Genomic DNA, 16,581 nt, shown 5'->3' on the forward strand with positions numbered 1-16,581 from the left:
TGATATGTAGATGGAAGTAAACTTCCACACAATTCGAATAAAAGGACAAAAAGTACTGTATAATTACTTTCTGTTACGTTCTGTCATGTTACCTGATAAAAAGTAACAGCATATCCATAATTGGTAACAGGAAGGATGTTAAAGACAATTGCAATGATGAATCACAAAGGTAATCTACTATATGCCAACGATTTCATTTAATTTAAGTTATTGTTATCATATTAAATAAATCTCAACATAATATACAGTATATTGAATGAAAAGACAGGTTTTTTACTTTTGATAACAGCAGAGAACATTGTGCAATTTTAGTATAGTAGATGGTAACAGAAAGGAATTTATTTTAAAAATTTTCATCTTGCAAATACAGTTTCAAAAGATAAATTACATTGTTTGCTGTTATCTTTTAATTGTGACCAATTTGTAATGATGTATTTTTCTTAAACTATGAAACAAAGCAATTGTTTTGAAAAAGTAATTCCATCCTGTTACCAACTCTGTTCTGTTACTCAAGATTCTTTCATGTTACCGACATATCGGACTATAATATAGTATATTTCTTAACCTTTTGTATGGTAAATGCTAAAATAAATAATTGGCATTTGATAAAATATTGCAGGACATACTAGTAAACCACAAATAATATCTTTAACTTATTCCTTATTCCCATTAAAAACTTTTTAAAATTGATTCACTTTGGTAACAGGAAAGAACTGTAATTTTTGGTACCATTTTTAAAATTGCCATTGTTACCACATTTAACACTTGTCTGAATTACAGACAACAGTTCCTGGATCCTCAATGTGTGTTCTTTGATTTGTGCTATTAAAATACTGGTTCTAAAGACATTTTGTTTTGTTTTTCCTATTGGCAAAAATTAGACATTTTCAGATATTGTCTCATATCCCTTTGCGTCTAACGACTCTCTTGTCTTGTATCGTGATTCGAAGATAAAGTAAGAAAATTATTACAAACCATCTTCCAAATACACAAAGAAATTTTGTTATGGTCACATCAGTCCGAGCAGTAATCCGAACGTCTGCAATGAGATTGAGGAAAGATATTTAAGCTGATAAGCGAAATGAAGTAATCTCTCTATCACACTGTTCAAAAGCAAAACTTCTATCGGGCATAACTAATGCATTATAGCATTTAACATGTTTGATATGAAAGGACATTCATTTTTAACAAAATCTTGAATGGGCGTTTGCACGTTTTAAATTATTTTCTAGTGTTATCTTCATATGAATTAAAGTGTATTTCGAAGGTTTAGTTCTGCTTTACAATAACGTGCCGTTTGAAACTTCTAGATACAATGAGCTGGAAAATGTTACACATTTAGTGTTCATTTGTACATGTATATTCTGACATAAAAATAGCGGTAGTTATTACCTCGACTGTCAATGATAAGATTGTTGATAATTTTAGATAACTTAAGGAAATGATAAAATTGAGAATGGAAATGGGGAATGTGTCAAAGAGACATGCGAAATGAGAGTATGAACGGCACTGCAATTGTCAAAGAAACTTAATTGTAAAGCATCATTCGGTATTGAAAGGCAGTTATTTTTACAAGATTTAATTCACTTCAGGGAAACGTTATAATAGTTGATACACCTGGTATTGGCGAAAATGAACAGTTAGATAACCTTCTATTGGATTTTCTGCCTCATGCAGTCTCGTTTGTATTTATTGTAAACGCAAGCAATGCTGGAGGAATACACAAGGATAGGGTAATTCAAATTTACTAATAAGTATTTAAATAGATGAATGCTTACACAGAAAAAAGTAAGTACCTTTTATATTTTTAAGAGAGTAATAATTCTAATTTGCTATCTTTCATGAAATCTAAATCAATTATATAAACAAAAAGAAAGAAAAATACTTGTCAAACATTAAATATTGAATTAAAAATGGTTTTTAAAATAACTTTGAATATGTTGTCTTTTGTATGTGTTGTGATTACTTTCGCATTTTTTGTTAGATATCCATAGTTAAAGTCATCAGTACTTTACTGATGTTGAAAGCTCTTAGGGATATAGTCAGGTCAGGTTTAGGAATACATTTTGTCAGATGTTCAGACTCCTTGGGATCTTTCTACGATACAGGGTAAAATATTTTTCCCCCATAACACCCTTTTTTTTTCTTTTCATAGAAGACTTCAATAGCTGATAAAAGATAACTACCACAGTTTAAGCAGATTCTAGTTTGTTTTTTTTTACGATTTGAGACCCAAATAATGTCAATGATAAATATAAGGTAAAAGTCCGAGTCAGCCTTTTCCCGCAATTTAACAAAATCAAATATTTCAAAAAGGAGTTCCATAACCTATCAATATTCTTAGCTTATTTTGTTCATGCTGTCCTTATCTAATGCTCTTCTGACTTATAGTATCAATTTTTTTTTAATTCCACCTAACTACATCCTTTAAACTATTTCAAATATAACAATCAAGATTTATGAAACGAGCTGGAATAGTTATTTGCAAGCCTGGTATCTTTGATGAGTTTATAGAACCTCTACATATGTGAGAAAGGGTTCGTGCATGCATCTTAGTTATACAAATCAAGGCATGGTAAACATATTATGGACGGGATTACAATATAAATACACAGCCCAGACAACAATAACTTTGCATTGATGTCCAATGCAAAACAAGGTTAACAAAACTTTCATCAATCTTTGTCATTTTCTATTTCTATTTCTTATAATGAACATACATAACGGCATTAAGCAGTTCTTGAATGGTATTTGCCGATATTTCCTGTTTATAAATTAAGGCGACTGTAGTTTATCAAACACGCCATTCTACGCCAGAGTTAGTGTTAAAATTACGATTCGGTCCCAGTGCTTAAAATCCCTCGATCTTTTATGGGTTGATTTGGCATACATAAATAAAATACAAAAATAAGTAAGCAATGAACGAGGATGTTAAATGTGATTTATGCTTTTTTGTGCTTCTTTGTTAAATATTTGTTTGTTTTTGTTTGGATTAAGATTGTGACACGGTGTTGACTGCTGTGCCCCTATTTTGACATTTTTACCTATTATGTCTATTTGTTTTATTCACGCATCGTTGTCGATATAATAGAATTTGATGCGACTGTCATACAAGTGAGAGGTTTAGCGCTATAAAACCAGGTTCAATCCATCATTTTCTACATACGAAAATACCTGTACCAAGTCGGGAATATGACAGTTGTTGTCCATTCGTTTGATGTGTTTGTGCTCTTGATTTTGCCATTTGATTAGGGACTTTCCGTTTTGAATTTTCCTCGGAGTTCAGTATTTTTGTGATTTTTTATCGATGTTCAAATCTCGTATATCGATTAAGAAGAGACAAATCAAGATAACAAACTAAAATATGGGAATCGTATGAGATCCGGTGCGTCAATTTGGTCAGCGTCTCCTGCTATGACTTCATCACCCGCCATTAAAATCCACACTGAGTGAAAATGCCACTTTCGGAAAACTGTTGAATTATTCAAAAGACGGAATTTTGATTCCGTAAGGCATAGAAAGCACTGATAACTCTTATGAAGTCGAAACAACACGTCGTACCAAATCATGATATAAAAATAAGAAAATGTAGTATGAATGCCAATAAGACAACTCTCCACCAGAGGTTAAATGACATAGAATTTAACAACTATAGGTTTAGCCTAACTATCAAACCAAATATTTGTATCTATGGAAGAATTTAGTAAAGGTTTTAAGCAATTTGTGGTAACAAAATCTTGACCTAAAAATATACAATTATTACATAGATTACGTTCATTGAAATTCAATTGTGTATGTGCAAGTGTAGTGTAAAGAGTTTAATAAGAAGATTATCAAAAGTATGTCTTCTTCTCCTTCTTTGTAGTTCAGCACTCCATCAACATACGGATGATATCGTGCTGGGCAATTATTTTACTATGCCGTGCGTTCGTGGGATCTAATTTCTATTTACAGTGAATTATATACAAAATCAAATATTAATTCCAACGTAATTTCTTTTTCTTCGGTTTTTGTATTAAACATATTGGTTAAAACTATATACAGTGTAGAATTTATTTAAATGTTTAGATGTTTGTTGAGAACAGATATTGGAATCTGTTCTCGGAAACAGACAGGAGAGAGTAGCACATTGTACTGCAGCTACCGGTAGAAGAATCCATTGTAATATTGTTCTAGGGTAAAATGAGTATTTGTATGAATCTTTAGTGGTTTGAATAGGTCTGAAAGAATAAATGTGTGCATGTTGTCTTGTTCTTGTATCGGATTGTGTAAGTAGATCTGTCGGGTATATATGGCTACAAGATGGTGTATGATTTTGTAGAAGAAGATGATGCGTGTTCTTCTTCGTCTTTTCTCAAGAGTTGTTCAATTTAGTGTTTGCAGCATTTAAGTGACTGAGCTGGTGTTGTGATATCTGTTGCATGTGTACCTAGCTGCTCTGCGCTGGACCATCTCAAGTTGGTGTGTTTTGATTTGGTATGTGGGTCCCAGACGCAGCTGCTGTATTCTAGCTTTGGTCTTACAAATGCTATATTTTTCCTCAACTGTTTTTGAATTTACCTTTAATTTTCTCTTAATAAAGTTCAGCTTTTGTGTGGCTGCAGCTTTGATGTTATTTACATGTTAGTTCCATTTTAGGTCAGTTTGTATGGTTATGCCAAGATATTTTGTGGATATTTTTTTTTGCAGTACATGTTTGGGAAGAGTATAGTAGAATCTTAATGGGTTTTTCTTGGTTGTTATCTGAAGGACTGAGCACTTGTCTGGATGGAATGACATGAGCCAGTCCTTCTCTCTTGCTGCTGATGTAAGGTCTTCTTGCAGTTTTTGGGTGTCTTCTTTGTTTCGTATTGTGATGTAAATTATACTGTCATCTGCAAAAATCTTAGAGTGCTGTGTTTGATGTATTCATTAAAGTCTTTAATATACACAAGTAACAGGATAGGGTCCAAAACTGTTCCTTTGGGAACACCAGATGTTACTTTTTATTTGTCTGATTGAACACCATCAATAATGACTGTTTGTGTGCGAGATGTGAGGAAATCTTCTATCCATGTAAAGGTTTTGTATTCAATGCAATAATATTTCAGTGTGCAGAGGAGTCTTTTGGGGGGTACTTTGTCAAATGCTTTGGCAAAGTCTATCACAATTATGTTAGTTTGGATGTTATTGTTGAATTATACTGGTTGGGTTTCACATGATCTTCATGCTCGGAATCCATGTTGAAGGTCGTACAAAATTCGGTTATTTTCTAGGTGGTCCATCATACTACTGGCTATAATGTGTTCCATGATTTTACATAGTATGCATGTGAGTGATATGGGTCTATAATTTATTGCATTGTGTTTATCTCCTTTTTTAAATACAGGACAGACATTTGCATTTTTCCAATCTTCTGGGATTTTTCCTGTATCGAGTGATTTTTGAAAGATGTAAATAAACTAAGTGATTGCAGTTGAGATGTCACTACTAAGTTTTTTAAGTACTGTTCCGCAAATTTGATCTGGACCATTTGCTTTATTAGGATTGATCTTTTCCAGTAATGTTATGACACCCTTCTTTGAAATGGTGATGTTTTTCATTTTTGGACAGTTTGATTTACCTTTATCCGGTATGGGTTTACTTGATGTCTCATCGGAGAATGCTTTTTGAAACTGACTATTTAGGATGTTGGCTTTATCAGATGTGTTATCAGTTAGTTTACCATCTTTTCTAAGTGAAGGAATGGTCATTTTTCATACTTTTAATGTATGTAAACAAGTTCTTAGGTTGTTTTTGTCTGAAGTTGTCGTCTGGTTCTTCTACTGGTAGGTCAAATATCATTTTTTCGATGTAATTCCAGGAGCCATTACGTATTTCTTTTTGTAATTTTCTTTTTAAGTTTTTGTATTTTTTCATTTGATCTTGACTGTTTTTGCTCTTTTTATGTAGTCGTTTTGTTTATGATGTAGTACCTTTGTTTATCATGATGTTTAAGGTGTTATCAACCCAATGTAGTTTTCTCTTGTTTGTGATTGTCTTCTGAGGGGGGATGTTTTTTTCTTGACTGATTGAAGTAGCATTTCTTTTAATGTATTCCACAGATCATCGGTAGATGAACTGTGGTAATGACCTTTGATTTCTTGTGTGAGTTTGTTCAGATTCATCTTGCTTGATTTTTTCCCAGTTAGCTTTTTTATACTGGTAGGTTTTTCTTGTCATTTTTTTGTTGCGTTTCGGGTTAGAGATAGTGCACATTCTGCATAGACGATACCATGGTCTTCATTCCCGATAGGTGGCATAGTCTCCACTTTGTTGACTATGCTTGGTATGTTGGTGAATATAAGATCAAGTGTTCTGCCTCCACCTTGTGGTTTTTTTTACAATCTTCTCAAGTGAATGTTCATTTATGATGTTAAGCAGTTGTTCATGGAGCTTGATGTCTGGTTTGCTAGGGATGGTGCATGGAATATCCAAGTTTATGTGACCAAGATTAAAGTCGCCACAAAGAATGATTGTAGATTTTGCATTTTGGTTTATGCGATCTGGTGAAATTTTAAGCTGTTCAATGGATGAGCCTTTATCATTATGTATTTTATCTAAAATCAAAGAATTTTTCACACTTCAAAAATAGTTAATTCCACAATTTTATCTGTTTGTTACAAAATTTAATGATAAGTTTTTAATAGTAGTAAAGGAATTACATAAAACTACTGAACTATTAGTTGTAGAACACTTACTACAGGTCGAGATGAAATGATATTTTACCTTTTCATATGTGTAGTTTAGGTAACCAATGCATTGATGGGATCTTCAAATGTTCAGAAGAGGCCTTACGCTGAGATGTGGTAATGCAATACATATGTAATATGCGACTCTCTGCGGAGCGCATGGACCTGAATGTAGAAGATTTGTTGTCATAAAGCGGGAGGTTTGGCTAGCCATTAAACCAGGTTCAACCCACCATTTTGTCTTAAAATGTCCTGTAACAAGTCAGGAATATTGCAGTTTTTATCAAATAGTTCGTTTCTATGTATGTTGGCGTTTGGTTTTGTTGCACTTCAGTATTTCTGTTGAAAATTTGTTTTCCTGTAATAGTTGATATGTTTTTCTCGGTTTTAGTTTGTAACCCGGATTTGTTTTCTCTCAATCGATTTGTGACTTTTGAACACCGGTATACTACTGTTGCCTTTATTTAATTTCATTCTCAAGAACTTCCTTGTAGTATTTACTTCATAACAACACCACAATGTGAGCTGCTTTTCGGCTGGTACGAACAGAAACCGCTTTGGGAGTACTTGCATTTTGCGACTTATCTAGAAATAGGCGTATTATGTGTCCTTTTATTTAATTTTGTTTTTTTTAAATTTGATATTCGAATATCCTAAATATTCATACATGCATTGAACTAAGAATCAAGAGATTTTTTAACAGATTGTTTTCGTTTACGCAAATGTTTACAATATGACGAAAGAGAGTCTTTAATAACCATTAGACAATGTTTACAATCTATTATAAGACAGGTTTTGAGCAGGTAGGAACAATACATCGAAGGTCATATATGAACATGTGTAGTTTTGGTCATATGTGAAAATAACCATGGCCGCCAGAGACAAATCATTCTAAATATATTTACATGTCTTCCCTATCACTGTCCAGTCAAATCGTTTCGAATATGATGTAATGTAGAGATTAAGATTAGAAGACTCGCTACCAATTGCATTGTTTTGCAACGACACAATTCGTGCGTCAAAACAATTTGCGTTTATGATTATTAAATTGCTTAAATTTATAAGGCAACATGTACAGTTATGCTGATCTATTTGTATATGTACATTGCGGAAATAAATTTACGGAGGCCCTCTTCTATTCTATTAGAACTTATTATGCATGTGTTCCTAACTATATGAGTATTTGAACCATACACATATGGTCATGACCATATGGGTATATTCTTATATGGTCCGACCATACGCGTATGGTCCGGGTAATTAGCACGTTGACTTTTAATAGTGAACTCTTTATAAGGTATGACCCTTCTAGTTGTAACGCATTAAAAAAGACGCTTTCAAAAGGAAATTTAGGGTTATTTGATTAAATTATAATCATTACAAGATTAATTAAATAAAGAGAAGCAGTTTAACCCAGTGAATTTTACTCACTAGTTAAAATCATAGTAAACATATTTTATAAAAGTCATTACCGATTTGTCATTGACTAACTGCCTGGATAAAGAGTCTAACAATTGGTACTAGAAAAGACAAGAAAGCAAACACATCCAGATTTAGACAATATGTGAAAGATAGAGCTTGTAACTTGTGCCATTTTTGGGCTTGAATAATGAGCTTTGTGTTCCAACGCAAGAGGTTGGAATTATACGCATTTCAGCTTTGCATACTTTTGAAACTTCATATAAATAGCATTAGCAGTGCAATAATCTGAATTTTGTTTCCAATGCTATATCCTATATATATTACAATTTTGTTGGTTATATTCATGTTCATAGATGATTATCAAAACTATTTGTGTCAAGTATTAAAATCATTGTTATAAATTACTTAGCTCTTCATTGCCCTTTAATTGGAATAAAAATATCTTATCATATAAGTGTGTTTTTTTTACTTACAACCGTCGCATCTCATAATTTATAATAGTGGTACAAAAACACTTATATCCTACTCATATGCTTCAAGTTATGTTCTTATCAATAAAAAAGAGGTTCCATGCCACAAAGGGAATGCTGGGGTTGAGTGTAGGGGTAATTGCCCCAAAGGTTTAGAAATTAGGAGCAAAAAAGGGGCCAAAAAACAAGCATTTTTCTAGTTTCCTGACAATAAATTGTGTTAAAGTTTATGGAACTTTCTGAAATTGTACATTCATCCTGAAAAGAAAATAATCTTCAAATTTAAAAATTTTCGGGGAGGTTCATACTTTTATCCCTCAAGGTTTTTCAAAATTTCAAATTTTTTCCCAAAAAATTTTCGGGGGGGGGGATTTTTTTTCATAATTTGTTTGTGTTTTTTCCAAAGGGTCCAAGATTAAACTTTGGTTTTTTTCATCAAAAACTGAATTATTGCGGCTCTATGATATGCTGAATCTTATTGACTATGTGCATTTAGATTTTTTTATTTTGGGCCCTGTTTTCAAATTAGTCCATATTAACGTTTGAAGGGCCCACAATTAAACTTTGTTGGAATTCAACTAAAATTAAATCTTTTGTGTTTTTTCATATGCTGAATCTAACCTTGTTGTTAGATTTGGGATATCAGACCATACTAGGTGAATTAAATGTCTCATTTGAAATTTTTAAGATCTTTGACCATATTTATTTTGTGTAAGAAACCTATATTATGTCAAAAATTTGATCACAATCCAAATTCAGACAGTATCAAGCTTGAATATTGTGTCCAAACTTGCCCTAACTGTTCAGGGTTCGACCTCTGTGGTCGTATCAGGCTGTTCTCGGCGAAGCATTTTATTTTTAATTCGTTCTGCACCTCTTCATAGCTTATTTCTTTTACTTTCCGTTATTTTTTTGGGTTTTTTTTGTCAAGTAAAGATTATTGTATTATTAAAACGTTTCTTATACATATCTTATATGGTCAAAATACTCATATGGTCAGGCCCGTTAATAACAAAACGAGTATTATACTCATATGGTCCGACCATACGCGTATGAGTGATCCGGAACACATACATGTATGATTGTTTTCATACTTGTATATGCTCGTCAGGGATCTGACACCTTTTGAATATTCTCTCTCTCTCTCTCTCTCTCTCTCTCTCTCTCTCTCTCTCTCTCTCTCTCTCTTCAGCATTAAATCCTTGCTAATGCTCTTCAACTTCGTTATTTATTTGGCCTTTTTAACTGTTTTATTTTAGCGTCACTAATGAGTCTTTTGTAGACGAAACGCGCGTCTGGCGTACAACATTTTATAATCAAAAGTTTATTTACCCTTGGCAGTTCAGATTTATCCGACCTTCATCACTGACGGCCTCTATTACAGGAACTATCTGTTGTTTTTATTGTTAATTTGTTCTTGTCCTGAACATAAATGAAATATTCTCAAACTTGGCAAACATCAATCTTTCAATATCTCACTTTTCAAGTCTTAATAACATAGACGGAACCAATGCGACTGTAAAGATGGCATTTGACAATTTATTTCTCTCCAGTGATGCTCGAAGACAAAATATTTCATGCCCCAACTGTTCAGGGTTCGACCTCTGTGGTCGTATCAGGCTGTTCTCGGCGAAGCATTTTATTTTTAATTCGTTCTGTACCTCTTCATAGCTTATTTCTTTTACTTTCCGTTATTTTTTTGGGGTTTTTTTGTCAAGTAAAGATTATTGTATTATTAAAACGTTTCTTATACATATCTTATATGGTCAAAATACTCATATGGTCAGGCCCGTTAATAACAAAACGAGTATTATACTCATATGGTCCGACCATACGCGTATGAGTGATCCGGAACACATACATGTATGATTGTTTTCATACTTGTATATGCTCGTCAGGGATCTGACACCTTTTGAATATTCTCTCTCTCTCTCTCTCTCTCTCTCTCTCTCTCTCTCTCTCTCTCTCTCTCTTCAGCATTAAATCCTTGCTAATGCTCTTCAACTTCGTTATTTATTTGGCCTTTTTAACTGTTTTATTTTAGCGTCACTAATGAGTCTTTTGTAGACGAAACGCGCGTCTGGCGTACAACATTTTATAATCCCAGTTTATTTACCCTTGGCAGTTCAGATTTATCCGACCTTCATCACTGACGGCCTCTATTACAGGAACTATCTGTTGTTTTTATTGTTAATTTGTTCTTGTCCTGAACATAAATGAAATATTCTCAACGTTAGCAAACATCAATCTTTCAATATCTCACTTTTTCAAGTCTTAATAACATAGACGGAACCAATGCGACTGTAAAGATGGCATTTGACAATTTATTTCTCTCCAGTGATGCTCGAAGACAAAATATTTCATGATCCAAGACTTTATACTGACGCTGAAGAGCTGATTAAACAAGAAAGTAAAGCCAAATCCGCACAAAAAATAAGAAATCTTCAAGGGGGAGAATAATTCCTACATTTCACTGATTTTAAAACAGCGAATTTCAATCAAACAGTAAGTACTGGATACGAGGTTGATAATACCCTCGGGGACGAAAATCTTTGCAAGGTACGGATACAAGATAATATATACGAAGTATTGAAACATTTATGTGATATCTAAAATATTTGCTGGTTGGTTGTCTTCCTTAAACTCTTATATATAAAAGTAAAAATGCATATTTCAGCTTTTACAAATTTTGAAGACCGTGATTGAAAAACGAAAGGAAATGCCATGTTTTGAGCCTGACGAAGTTATATTCTTGACAAATCAATGGGATATCATAAAAAATATTAAAAAAAATGGAGAAGACGAAGACACACACACGAGGACATGGAACCAAATTCAAAGAAAATTAGAAGAAAGTTGGCCAGGTCTCAATACTGATCGTTTATTTAAAATCAGTTTAGAACAGGTACATAACTTGTATTGTTCTTCTTTTAGTAATTAGAACCTTTATGTTACAACTATTTGAAACTGATATGTAAAATATCATTTATGTAGAACATATCAGACATGTATATGAACAGCATAGAGCATTGAAAATTATTATAGTAAATATTGCCATAAAAATCTACGCTTAAAATTCAGGAATATGACAGTTATTTCCATTCGTTTGATGTGTTTGACATTTTGATTTTGCCATTTGATAGGGGATTTTTTTGTTTTAAATTTTCCTTGGAGTTCGGTATTTTTGTTACTTTATTTTTTTCATTACGTTATGATCTGCAATTATAGAAATGAAATGTTTAAAAAAAATCACTATCAATAACAAGATGCACACCTAAATTACTTATTTGTCGTATGTTCAAAATGCTCGGTCATATCAACTTACATACGAATGACCAGCAGCAGCACTTTTCAAAATCTACAATGTCTGCTGTATATGACAAAAATTGTAAGTAAAGTTAGGTTCCTGAAATGACAATTTTTACCTACATTTGCAAACTAAGCTGCCACTGTTTAAATTTAAAAGGTAAAGAGAAAATATACACACCGGAAAATATTAAAACGACGAGGTCTTTTAAGTTAACCGACGATAAAAATGACATTTAATTCTTTAATGGGGTTTTATTTTTAATAATTGCAATAAAAAGAAATGGAGATGTGGGGTATACCTAATAAAACTACAACTCAAAGAACGAACTAATCAAACTACACCTAGAGGGCAAAATACGGTTTCAGGAAAAAACAGGACAGAGATGAGTCGGATAGAAATCGCCTTTATGCAAGTCAAGTTGACATGTACATATATAAGACTTTGATTGAATTTCGACCATTCAAATACGAAATAAAAGATTAAATATACTGAATACAATCATACTCGAATTTAAAAAAAAAATAGATAAATGCTATAATTGCTGATGCTTGTAATGATGCATATTTGTTCTGGTTGCCGAGAGCTTAAAGTTCCTTGGACACTTCAATTCACGATGTGCGGAAACCAAATATGTATGTTTTTCTTTTGTAGGTTAGAAAACGTAAAAAAACTCCTTTTACAAGACAATTTAAAAAGTTTCTGTTAATGCTCAGCGAAACCATCGAAAGAAACAAAAACAAACGTGTAGAATATTATTTCAGGTAAAGTAGTTGTTTATTGCGTTTGTTCATAAAAAAGAATAGACATATGTGAATGAACGGATTTCTGTTTGCGAAGAACTATTCTGTTTGATTAAACGATATTTTGAAACAAAATACTGGTTTGAATAAAACTTCGAATTCGCATTTTGTTTTTTACTTTGGAGATGTATTACATTGTTAAACGTGAACCTTATGGAATGACAAAAAAGGGAAAAAAAGAAAATTAATCTTATATTAAGACCCCCCCCCCAACCCCCAATAAAAACCCAACAAAATATCAAAAATAAAAAAGAGAAAACAAAAAACAAAAACAAACAAAACAACAGAAAAATAGATAACAAACCTACTAAAATAATAAAAACTTCATGTCTCTTTGCTTTCCAATATGTTTTTCTCTTTTGGTCATGGAGATTGTGGTCAAAATTAGGTCTTAGAAAATTAAAATACCATAAAAAGGCCCCTCTTAACTTCAAACGGGGAAGGCTCACAGTAAAATCAATTAATTTTTTTTTTCTGATTTTCTGTTTTCTTTCCCTGTCTTTGCTTTCTTCTACATTATATGGCTGTTGTCTATGGAATGGTTTAATGTTAACGTTTTTTTTTTTATGACGATGGTCCTTTGTTTTGTTGATGTTTTTATTTATCTATCTTATTTTTTTCTCTTATCCGTATCATTGAATAACTCTTTGCATTGTGATTCTTTCCTATTTGTGCAGCATCATCATATCGATTCGAAATATGAATGATTGAGAAGCGTATTCACAAACTACTTCGATCGTGATTTCATGGGTGTCTAACTCTTCTTAAAGAATCCACAGTGTGCGGTCTCTTTCTCCTTTTTACACAAAGCAGACAAAAAAATCAAACAATGATGTCTTTATATGCACAATAAATATTCAAAATGCAAAAACAAAGATCTTGAAATTCACACATACCCTTATATCATAAACGAAAAAGGATATTCTAGAAAGTCACAACACCGTCCTTCTCTCCATTGATATGAACATAAAAAAAATGATAGATAGACTATTGATTTCTAAAACAAATCTCTCATCCGAGATCTATCTGTTCACGTTGAATTTTCAAGGAAGCAATCTTTAACCATTAGCAAAAACAAATAACAAAAAACAACACAATAGACAATTGAAAAAAGACGAACAGAAAAATAGCACATTCTAACTTAGAATATTAAAGATTCAGCAACACTGAACCAAACGGAAAAGCATTATTCAACTTAAGGACCCCAGAATGTTAAGTAGGTTTTATCCCACTAGTAGCACTCATCGTGATGTTCACTCATCATAATATAAATATTCATTTTCATAGAATAAAGGTTACGATTGATACTCTTTTTGGTACCCTTAATCATTTAATCTAAGTGCTAAATGAACAGTATCGTGATATAAGATGAAATATATTACAAGGTCGGATCTATTGTCCAACCTGCTATAAAGATCATCCTCTTCTTGTTTTGCTGTAAGATTTTAAGCCTTAATGCAAATGTCGCCTCTCTTACAGTAAGTTTTGTTTGGTCCCAAGGGTATTTTTTGTATACTGGTTTTGACTATTTCGGTGTATATCAATCTTAAAAGAAGAAGGGTGAAAGATACCAGAGGGACAGTCAAACTCACAGTTCGAAAAAAAACCGACAACGCCATGGCCAAAAAAATAAAAAGACAAATAGACAATTAATAGTAAACAAGACACAACATAGAAAACTAAAGACTAAGCAACACGAACCCCACCGAAAAATGGGGGTGATCTCAGGTGCTCCGGAAGGGTAAGTAGATCCTGCTTCACATGTGGCACCCGTCGTGTTGCTCATGTTATTACAAACCCGGTAAATAGTCTTGTTCGGTAGGTCACATTCGTGAAAAGGGAAGGGGATTGTAGTTACGACATAAGGAACATATCCGATATAATCTGTTTTGAGACGTTCTATCGTTTTCATCTGGACACGTTTTGGCGAATAACAATTATCGGACACGAATGGGGATGTGAAATCGGACACGTTTGTGCGATTTACGATTTGAAGGACATGTTTAGGGGAAATAGACACGTTTGGGGGAATTCGGTAGGTCACATTCGTGGTGAAAAAGGAAGTCGATTGTAATTACTACATAAGGAACATATCCGATATTATCTGTGAAACGGCTATTCCATAACGGTCAACCAACTTGAGATGGCGTCCGTAAAATTTACGAAGGGATGATTTCAACTTCACCATTTGGAACTCTTGGTTTAATAGCTTCCTTGTAAGCAGCAACCCTCTATCAAGGAAATCATGATAGGAAATACTTAAAATAGTACTTCTGTCTCTTTTTTACTCTGGTCAATAAATCATACAGTGTCTTTTCTTGTGTAAATTTCCAGTTATTTTTTTCGAGCATTAGCTATTTTCTTCTGCAGTCGAATTTAAACTCATTAATTAGATAACAGTGGGTTGAGATACATTTTAACAAGATAATTTATAAATTGCAAATCTATTTTGTGATATTAACATCATGAATCAATAATTCTACTCGATATTCTATGAATGAAAAATATAATTGTATTCTTTGAAATATGACATTGAGTTAGTAAACATTACATTCTTCTACTTCAGATTCGTACAGAGATTTGCTGTTAATGCAGAAATGGGAATTGCTTCACGAAAACATCTACTTGAAATATCCGACGACGACCGAAAGAAAACTATTTTAAAGAATAAAGAAACATTAAGACATTTGGAGAGAGTATCACACCAGGTACTAAGTATTGGTTTTAGGTCGCAGTATTTATCAGTCACCATTTGTACGTCTTGCATGTTCTTTTTGGAAATATCAAATATGATATACAAAGCAAATTGAATTTTTTTGTAAACGTAAAATGCCTCTGATTTAAATGATTTGCTTCTGACTTCAATTGTTCACGATCTTCCTAAGTATTAACCATGGGACGTAAAGTAAACAACTCATTCTACTTTTACGATTACATCTTACATGTCTAAATCAATTTATACCAGCTGGACATAATTTTCCTTTGAAGAACATCAAAGTTTTAAGTTTGGTATTAAAGATGGTTGACAGCAGTACGCAAATTTTACAGTAAAACCCAGTCACCTCCTCTCCTTCCTTGACGGATTAAGGTAGAATTTGGGATCCACGAGGTAATAATTTCCATTGGTCGCAGTTGTAACTGGCTGCATCCAAACAAAAAGCTCCTTTAAGATGATCACGTGTAAATGTAGAAAATGTAAATAAACAATTGCCATGTGCAACAAGTATTTACCCCAAAACATAAGACGATATTTAGTGACAAATTTAAAGTTCTAAATCAACAAATTGAAGTTCCTGGGTATGTTTCTTGAGCAAATGTTGGAATGGCAACGTATATTTTCGGTTCCTGCTTCATGAAAATTGTAAACACTAGACATAACCATTGTGCACCTCTACACTGAAGAGAGTTCAAGTGCTGCCATTGGTCGAGAATGGTGTAGTTTGAATGGGCGTGACTTTTGTCTACCGGTAGAAGGCGCAGCATTGTAATCACAAATATTGGCTCAATCTACCAAGAGTGGAGAGGAGGGGACTCAATCGTAACCCTTGGCAAGCGAAGATGGGGCTATAAATCCTAAACTACATATTGAACATTGTCAAAATCTAGCTTGAACTTCATATTATGATGCGAAACAACATATTAAATCGTGGGAAATACATTTTTCAGTTCTCATGTTATTTCAAAGTATCGGATCAGCAGCACTTTTCTACCTCCGTCCAAAAAGTTAGAAAATTAAAATCCGTAATATGATACATGTGTAGGTGTAATACCACCAAATCATAGTACGTCACATCCGGTTTCATACGAAAAAGGACCGACAAAAAATATTCCCTTGATTTTGATAGTTGTAGGAAATTAACTCTGCATCT

General features: G+C 33.0%; 1 protein-coding gene across 1 annotated transcript in view; it reads left to right on the plus strand.

Moving 5' to 3' along the window:
* LOC127714057 (uncharacterized) overlaps positions 1–16,581 on the plus strand; it is a 129,680-nt gene that overhangs the window by 65,318 nt on the left and 47,781 nt on the right. Inside the window, exons 11-14 of the mRNA XM_052220004.1 lie at positions 1,593–1,733; positions 11,280–11,507; positions 12,564–12,673; positions 15,279–15,420. Coding sequence (XP_052075964.1) covers positions 1,593–1,733; positions 11,280–11,507; positions 12,564–12,673; positions 15,279–15,420 — 621 coding nt within the window. The remainder of the gene's footprint in view (positions 1–1,592; positions 1,734–11,279; positions 11,508–12,563; positions 12,674–15,278; positions 15,421–16,581) is intronic.

This window comes from Mytilus californianus, unplaced genomic scaffold, assembly GCF_021869535.1.
Source record: "Mytilus californianus isolate M0D057914Y unplaced genomic scaffold, xbMytCali1.0.p SCAF_9, whole genome shotgun sequence".
NCBI lineage: Eukaryota > Metazoa > Mollusca > Bivalvia > Mytilida > Mytilidae > Mytilus > Mytilus californianus.